General features: G+C 51.9%; 1 protein-coding gene across 1 annotated transcript; it reads left to right on the forward strand.

The window, feature by feature from the left end:
- The first annotated feature begins 1,381 nt into the window (after positions 1–1,381).
- On the forward strand, positions 1,382–4,149 carry SLAMF9 (SLAM family member 9). Its single transcript, XM_013996877.3, has 4 exons — positions 1,382–1,586; positions 2,026–2,367; positions 3,152–3,427; positions 3,776–4,149. The coding sequence occupies exons 1-4, from the start codon at positions 1,541–1,543 to the stop codon at positions 3,976–3,978; spliced, it is 867 nt and encodes a 288-aa protein (XP_013852331.3). The 5' UTR covers positions 1,382–1,540; the 3' UTR covers positions 3,979–4,149.
- The last annotated feature ends 4,884 nt before the right edge of the window (positions 4,150–9,033 follow it).

Genomic DNA, 9,033 nt, shown 5'->3' on the forward strand with positions numbered 1-9,033 from the left:
TGTGTAATTTGCTAATCTAAAGGTTTGGGATGTTGGAATTCCCATTGTGGCTCAGCTGGTTATAAACCTGACTAGCATCCATGAGGATGCCCGTTCGACCCCTGGCCTTGCTCAGTTGGTTAAGGATCTGGTGTTGCTGCAAGCTGTGGTGTAGGTTACAGATGGCGCTCAGATCCAGTATTGCCGTGGCTGTGGTGTAGGCCAGCAGCTGTAGCTCCAATTAGACCCCCTAGCCTGGGAACTTCCATGTGCTTTAGGTGCGGCCATAAAAAGAAAAAGAAAAAGAAAAAAGGCAAGGTGTGGGATGTTGGCAGAGCACCAGAACTGAACATATCTGCCTCCCTTGTGCCCTTGGTCTTGAGGGCATCACTCTTGCTTCCTGATCACAGTGAGACTCAAAGAATTCAGTACCAGAAGAAACTAAAGTGTCCCATCTGAGTACCCAGCTGATGCCAGAGACATGGTAGAGTATCCAACAATCCAAGATTATTCAGTCTAAGCTTGAATATCAGAGACAGAAACTACCTTGCAAGGCCACCATTGCGTCCCGGACTGCTCTGACCATCAGCTTTCCTATAGCTTTGGTCCATATCACGTTCTCACAGAATGATTTAAAGTCTTTTGATAATATCAACAATTTAGATTGGCTTGCTGGTCCAAACTGCTTTTTGTCAAGAGGGTTGAAATTTCTCTTCCTGTGAAAAATCGTTCAGATGGGAACATTAACTAACTTGAAATAGAAAGACCTCATTCATTCATCTATTCCAAAAATATCAGTTAGGTGCTATGTGTGTCTGGCATGGGGACCAGCCACAGGAGGACATCCAGAGATGTCCCAAAAGATGGAGTCAGCCTAGGGAGAGAAAAATGTTTATAAAATCAAATGATCACAGCAACACAGGAACGGCCAAGGGAGAGCCAAAGCAGGGTATCCTGGGAGCCAAATGACAGGCCTGCATAGAAAGTGTAAGAGTTTGGAGTTGACATTGTGGCTCAGTGGAAACAATCCAACTAGTATCCACGAGGATATGGGTTCGAGCCCTGTTCTTGCTCAGCAGGTTAAGGATCCAGCGTTGCGTGAACTGTGCTGTAGGTCACAGACATGGCTTGGACCCTGCATTGCTATGGCTGTGGCAGGCAGCTGTAGCTCAAAAAAAAAAAAAAAAAAAAAAAGAAAGAAAAAGAAAAAAAGTGTAAGGCTTTGGGGAAGGTGGTATGCCTAGTTGGGGGTCTGGGAACACAGAAGTGAGGGATCTAGGAAGGCTTCATTTAGGAAGTGGGATTTCAGCTGAGTTTGATGAACAGGAAACGTGAGTCAGTGGATAAGCCATCTTGCCAATCAGGCTCAAAGAGAGAACTCTTCCCAAGATGGACAGGGAGGGGCTTTGCGAAATGGAGGAAGTTAGAGCCGCTAGATAGGGTGAGAATAATTTCCCACTCCTCAGGACTGTCAACCAGTCACTCTGTCTCTAGCAGCGTCCTGACAGCTTGTCTTCGGGAGCTGCCCAGGCCACACCTCCTGAGGCGCAGGACTGCTGATATGGGAGCTCTTCCCTGGCTGCTCCTCCTCTTGCTGTTCCAGGAAGGTGAGGCAGGCAATCAGCTCCAGGACAAGAGTATCTCTTTCTGCCTCTGTTCTCCTCTTCTGCTGGGCTGGGGGCAAGCAGGGCACCTCCTTTGGGACTGAAGCCTTCAGCACTGCTGGAGTGAAGAGGACTAGGGTGTGGCTTCGGCGCAGGACCAGGAGATGAGGAAAGCTGGGGCTATGGGAGTGGTATTAGCCCCAAGGACAGCTAGTGGAGAGGAGAAAATTTGGAAGGTGAGAGCACAGAGGGCAGCCAAGCCCTGTTAGGTGCTCAAGTCAGGGGCAGCAAAAACCTAGAGCCAGAAGAGGCAGCTGGAGGACCAGACGGAGTGTGGGTCATAGAAACTACTCAATTGAGATTGAGACCAGGATCCCTCGGCCAGAATCAGCAGCCCAGAGGCAGCTGCTGGGCTGTTCCCATCTCCTATCTTTATCTGCAGCTGACGGGGACTCTGGAGATGGTGTGGAGACCAAGGAAGTGGCTGCGGTCCTTCAGGAGTCCATCAGTCTCCCCCTGGAGATACCCCTGGATGAAGAGGTTGAGAGCATCATCTGGTTCTCCCACAGAAGGCTCGCCACCGTGGTGCCAGGGAAAGGGGGCCATCCAGGTACCATCACAGTGACCGACCCTAAATACCAGGGCCGAGTGAGCTTTCTGGAGCCCACCTTCTCCCTGCATATCAGCAATCTGAGCTGGGAGGACTCGGGGTCTTACCAAGCTCAAGTCAACCTGAGGACATCCCAGATCTTCACTACGCAGCATTACAATCTCCATGTCTACCGTGAGTCTTACTGGGAACCATAAAGCTGCTTTTTTCTGGCTCTCTGGAGCTTCCCACACAAAGGATCAAGGGTCATAGGACTTCCAGGTGTAGCTTGAGGGTCTGGGATTGGCAGGCAGACTGTCTCCAGTGTGCCCCACCCCAGTATCTGAGCTGCAGGCAGTGACCTGGACGAGGAGGCCCTGGCACTGAGGCTGTTCCCATGAATGTGCCCAAGGCATCAAGAGGGATCAGGGGCTTTGTCTACAGATGTCTAGGGAGGCTGTCTCTCCCAGTGAGATTTCTCATCCTGGGCATGAATGCCACCTCCACCCTTAAGCCCTTCATCCGCCTGTGCGTTTGGAGGGCTACTAATCAGTGTCTGTACTCTTCCTAAACGCAAATTTCTTCTGAGTGCCTGTGACATAGATGGATTATCTCTCTTGCGTCTTGCAGAGACACTGATTAAAGTATAAATGCCCCTAGGAGGGGTGATGACATTTTCTGGGATCAAGGAGGCAGGACAGAGAGCTTGGAGGAAGGTGGGGTGCAAAGATAAGAGAGGGGAGTCAAGGCATACAGGAGAGGTAGAAGATGCTGGAGGCAGCTCTGTCTCTTAGTAGCTGCCCTGGGGATGCCGGGACCACAGGTTCGCTGGTGGCTGGGTTCTTTTACTTTGGTATGTTTGTCGTTTAGGTGAAGCAGATCTCAGCGGGCGGCATCCATACCCCAGTGTTGAAGAGCTTAGGAAAACAGACCCGACTCCCGATGACTTAGAGTGTCTTTGCATTCCTTCTTCATCTAGGACGGCTCTCAGAGCCTCACCTGACTGTGAAATTTGAGATCTCTGGGGAAGAAGGTACCTGCACCATGTCCCTGGCATGCTCCATAGAGAAGGCAGGCCTGGACGTGACCTACAGCTGGATATCCTGGGAGGATGGCACTGCCACGGCCCATGAAGGCTCTGTCCTCAGCACATCCTGGAGGCCCGGGGACAAGACCCTCTTGTATACCTGCAGGGCCAGCAACCCCGTCAGCAATGCCAGTTCCCGTCCCATCCCTGCTGGGCCCTTCTGTGCAGGTACCAGGGCCCCAGGGGAGAACACAGACTCTAGAACCTAACCCCTCCATGCCATGGAGACATCACCCTGGATTAGGGAGGGGCCCCCTTTTCCTCATGCTTCGTTTTAGGGCTCCCAGCTTCTAAAGGTCCCTTCTAGTCTCTCACTCAGCTTGAGATTGTGTGCTGCAATCTCAGCTCCTGAGACTCTATGACTGGATTATACGTTTCCTGAGATACTTGCCAAGGCCATCAACCACCGTGAACTTGAGACCCACCACCCACTGTGGAATTTGGGGTAGGTGTCTGCCCCCTAATCCAGACCTTCCCTTTGGGGAGCCCCTCTTTCCTTGCCTTCTTCTATTCCAGATCCAGGCTACCCTTCGGAGGCTTCCACGTCCTTCTGTCTCCTGGCCAAAGGGTTGCTGGTCCTCTTGCTTTTTGTAATTCTGGCTGTGGGGCTCTGGCTCATTCGAGTCAAGACCAGATGCAAGATGCCAAAAATGAGGAAGCTCAAGAGAAACAGGATGAGACTGAGAAAGAAGGGAAAGCCTGACCCCAGCCTGGCCTGATGGCCCCTTGGGGACCCCTGTCCTGAGGGATGTTTCTTCCCAGCCCCCGGGGATCCCTTCTTCTCCTCCCCCAGGCTCTTCTCCTCCAAGGGCGCCCAGGGGTGGGTGTCCCAAGGGCCATGGTCCCTGAGGGAAGATTGTCTGGCAATAAAGTCAGATTAGGTGACCCCACTCAGGAGGAGCTGTTTGGTCCTTCACTGGGTGACTCTGGCAAAACCTGTATCATCTATGTCTCTTCCATTCTAGGTGCCCTCCTCCGAGCCCACATGCCTCTCCCACAGCTGCCTTTGGGGGAGGAAAGTGAGTCAAAAAAACCCACTCCCATTGAGGTGTCAGGATGTTGTTTTTCACACCCACCCCATTCGTCACCAACACAGATAACATTTACACTTGAGTAAGAAAAGTGAGAAACTCCTTTTTTTTTTTTTTTTTTTTTTTTGTCTTTTAGGGCTGTAGCGCACACACAGTATATGGAGGTTCCCCGGCTAGGGGTCCATTTGGAGCTACAGCTGCTGGCCTGCACCACAGCCACAGTAACGTGGGATCCAAGCCGCGTCTGCGACCTATCCTACAGCTCGCGGCAACGCTGGACCCTTAACCCACTGATTGAGGCCAGGGGTAAAACCCGCAACCTCATGGATCCTAGTTGGGTTCGTTACTGCTGAGCCACAACAGGAAGCTGTGACTCCTGCATGGACGACTTTTAGGCACTGAGAACCCACATAAGAGCGATTACTGCTGTGGATTCTTCTGCTCTCAGCCCTCCTTCAACCCGGACGGATGAGTTCACTTAGCTAATGCAACCCACCCACCCTAGGCTCATGGCTGTCCTGCCTAGGAGCTATGAAGCACCCCAGTGCAGTCCCACTCAGGGTCTCAGTTGGGTCCGGGGACCTGTCAGTAGATGACTGGCGTCCCTGACGCCAGCTGCCCCAGAGGGATGGCAACTCGGCCGGATGAATAGCGGAGGTCCAGACCCTTGACCCCTGTCTGCCCTTGCTCTTACTGTGCTGTCTGTTCCTCCTGCATAGATTTGCATGTCTCACACCCTCTCTCCAGACTCTTGTCCTGGGTTACCCGCCCCCGACTCCCCTACAAAGGTCTTTATGTTCTTGCTCCTTCCCAAGCCCAGTGACCAGACTGAATGCCTCTCCCAGGCCAGATGCACCACTGCTTAAGTCTTGGTCACCCTCCCCAAATCAGGTCTCATGGATGCTACTTAATGTGGCTGCCATGGCAGCCTGGGGAGAGGGGCGGAGTGGGGAGGTATTGCAAGCCACTTGAGCCACAGGACGCACCTTGAGGAGTTCCTGTCATGGCTCAGGGGTAACGAACCTGACTAGCATCCATGAAGACACAGATTCAATCTCTGGCCTTGCTCCGTGGGTTAAGGATCTGGCATTGCTGTGAGCTGTGGTGTAGGTCGCAGATGAAGCTCAGATCCCCTGTTGCTGTGGATGTCTCTGATTCTACCCCTAGCCTGGGAACTTCCACGTACCTCAGGTGCAGCCCTTAAAAAAACAAAAACAAAAGCACAGGATTCAGCTTGAGAGTGAGTGATCTGAAGGAGGTGGTGTAAGAATACCGTTGGCAGAGCACTGGGTGGGACCTCAGAGATCTGGGCTGTGCTCTGCCTCTCGCCTCTGGCTTGGGACACTTTGCTCAGCAGGCATCCATGCAGGTGCTGCCCCTCTATACCAGGAACATGTGCTTTGAAGGAGAGGCAGGCACAGGGCCAGCTGACTGGTCCTCTTACAGGGACAGGGCTCAGTGACCGCCTTGGCTCCTAGAGGGGCAAGGAGAAATCTCCTGGGGGACTTTCAGAAGAGGGTCTGAGGGGTAGGGACAGGGTCGTGTGGCAGAAGCCATTCTGGATATCTCTCTGCACCTGGCTTTCCCCTCTCGGTGAGGAGAAAGACGCTGCCTTCTGGAGTGTCTTCCGAGAAGAGGAACACTGAGACTGTGAGGGGGCAATGGGACACACTGGAGAACCATGGAGACCAAGGATGGCTTTGGGGAAAAGAGGACACATGGACCAGGCCCTGGGACACCCCAGGAGGAGGGCTCCATGGTAGCCAAGAGGCAGAGTCTCCAGGGTTGGAAAGAAAGCAGGGTCAGGAGGTAAGTTGGGGCTTCCTACCTAGGTTTTTTGGTTTGTTTGTTTGTTTAGGGCTGCACCCACAGCACATGGAGGTTCCCAGGCTAGGGGTTGGAGCTGCGGCTGCTGGCCTACGCCACAGCCACAGCCACTTGGGATCCGAGCCGGGTCTGCAACCTACACCACAGCTCACAGCAGCACCGGATCCTTAACCCACTGAGCGAGGCCAGGGGTCGAACCCACATCCTCATGGATACCAGTCGGATTCATTTCCACTGAGCCACAATGGGAACTCCCTGCCTAGGTTTTTATGCAGGAGAGGAAGCCCCTCCGGGCTTAGGAAAGAGGAGGCGAGGGTGGAAAACTTGTCCCCACAGAGCAGCTAAGACGAGCAACGGATCCACGCTACTCCCTGAGGGCCTGAGTCCTTGTCCTGCTGGAAGGCAGCCCTTGGAGTTAGGCTGGTTCTTTGTGCCTCCCTTTGGCCCGAGCAGCCTGACCTCCAAAAAGGCCTGCAGTTCTCAGGCCAAGTCTGCAGCCCCCAATGCCTCCAACTCCTTTCCTACCTCTCCCAAGATGGAGTGGAAAAGGCCAACAGAAGGAAGTCCATCTTGCACACACATGGGCAGATCCTGTGTATTTCAGAGTCTGGGACAGGAAGTAAATAAGGTAATGACTCATCCCTGGATGGCTAGCCCAAGGCCTTCCCTGGAATTTGGCCAGGTCCCTTCTTCTCACACCCAGTCTCTGAATGGAGAAAGGCTGAGGTCCCCAAGCTGTCCAGAGCACCTGGAAGAGGAAAGCTCAGACACTCAAGAAGGTGGATGAGGAGTTCCCGTTGTGGCTCAGTGGTTAACGAATCCGACTAGGAACCATGAGGTTGCGGATTCGATCCCTGGCCTTGCTCAGTGGGTTAAGGATCCAGCGTTGCCGTGAGCTGTGGTGTAGGTCACAGATGCAGCTCGGATCCCACGTTGCTGTGGCTGTGGTGTAGGCCGGCGGCTACAGCTCCAATTGGACCCCTAGCCTGGGAACCTCCATATGCCGCAGGAGCAGCCCAAGAAAAAAAAAAAAAAAAAAAGGTGGACGATAAGCCCAGAGACACCCAGGCCTCTTCCCCTGCAGGAAGCCAGGATAATAATCCCGAGAGCACTTTACCTTTTGCAAAGTTTGTTCTCTTGAAAGAGGTGGGGAGAGGGTAATATTTAAGCTCCTATGTGTCAGTAACTGGGCTAGCAGAGGAAAGGCAGAAAAGACACCGTCTGCCCTCGAGGAACTCTTTGTGGGGTGTGTACAGACATAATTACAGAGGTGCGACAAGGGCTATGGGTGAAAGTGAAGGCGTGGTGGGAGGAGTCATCGATGGTGTCCTGGAAGAAGGAGGTAAACAGAATTTTGAACTGTGATTAGCAGTGAGTCAGGGAAGGGAGAGAAGTCATTCCAGCCAGATGAAGTGGAAAGCCACTGATACATGAACAAGCATCGCAAATTCTAGGGACTACAAGGCCACACGCTGCTGCCCTGGGATGAAGGGGTAGCTGATAAGTGGCTCTGGAGAAGTGGGCTGGGCCCCTCTGATAGGCTAAGGGCTCTGGGGAATTTAAGGAGGAACGAGACCCAGGGAGTTCCCATTGTGGCTCAGCGGGTTAAGAACCCGACTAGTGGAGTTCCTGTCGTGGCTCAGTGGTGAATGAATCCAACTAGGAACCATGAGGTTGCAGGTTCGATCCCTGGCCTTGCCCAGTGGGTTAAGAATCTGGTGTTGCCGTGAGCTATGGTGTAGATCACAGATGGAGCTCAGATCTGGTGTTGCTGCGCCTCTGGTGTAGGCCAGCAGCAACAGCTCCAATTAGACCCCTAGCGTGGGAACCTCCATATGCCATGGGTTCGGCCCTGAAAAGGACAAAAAGACAAAAAAAAAAAAAAAAAAAAACTCTTTTCTGATCAGGTGATAGGACCAGTGCTTATAGCATGTGGTCTGCAAAGTCCCTGGAATTGACAACATTGTCTGGTCTGGTCTTCTTGTCAATAAGTTAAATATAGGTGAGCTGGCTGATGCTTTGGTTAAGTAGAATCCCAGCTGGTTGAATAAACTTTCCCAGACAGTAATGACTATGGATGGAGGACAACCCAAAGGAAAATCTTTTGTTTTGAGCCTCAGGGACTAGTTTTATTAACTTTCACTTCTGGCATGGTGGGGGAACAATTAGAGCTAGGTTCCTTTCCTTACCAAAAAGCCAACAAGATGCATCTGAATCAGACCAAAATGACAATAATAATAAAACACAAAATAAATTTCCTGGGAAAAAAATGACCATATCAAACTTTTAAAATTGGAAACCTTTTTTTTTTGTTTAAGGGCCTCACCTGAGGCATATAGAAGTTTCCGGGCTAGGGGTCGAATTGGAGCTACAGCTGCCGGCCTACACCACAGCCACAGCAACTGGGAATCTGAGCAGCATCTGTGACCTACGCCGAAGCTCTCGGCAGTGCCAGATCCTTAACCCACTGAGCGAGGCCAGAGATCGAAACTGCATCCTCATGGATACTAGTCAGATTTGTTTCTGTGGCACCATGATGGGAACTCCTGGAAACCATTGTAAACCTCAACTTTACAAACAGTTATTTCAATGCCCAAATGAGATGAATTACCTCTCAGAAGAAAACACTAGAGACAGCAGAAATGAAACCTTTGAACCAGTGATATAGCCAATACTAACATGGCACCGGTGGGAGGTCTTTCCCATTGGTTGGTGAGGGCCCAAGATGTAAAAAAAGCCTCACTCTTTAGCCATCTTTCTGAGGCAGTCTGCCTGGCCTGGCTTTCATCCTGTGTCCACTAACATGTTTTCATTAGAGTTTTAGCACCAAGCTGCTACATTGTAAAGTAATGCTGGTGGCTGCCACCTGGGGAGATTTTACAGGAGCAGTAGTGGGAGAGAGCAAGCCACTGCTCT

The sequence above is a fragment of the Sus scrofa genome, chromosome 4 (genome assembly GCF_054392235.1).
Source record: "Sus scrofa isolate SSC_HxYL_T2T_F1_AM1 chromosome 4, Sscrofa_HxYL_maternal_Yorkshire_Landrace_v2.0, whole genome shotgun sequence".
NCBI classification, from domain to species: Eukaryota; Metazoa; Chordata; class Mammalia; order Artiodactyla; family Suidae; genus Sus; species Sus scrofa.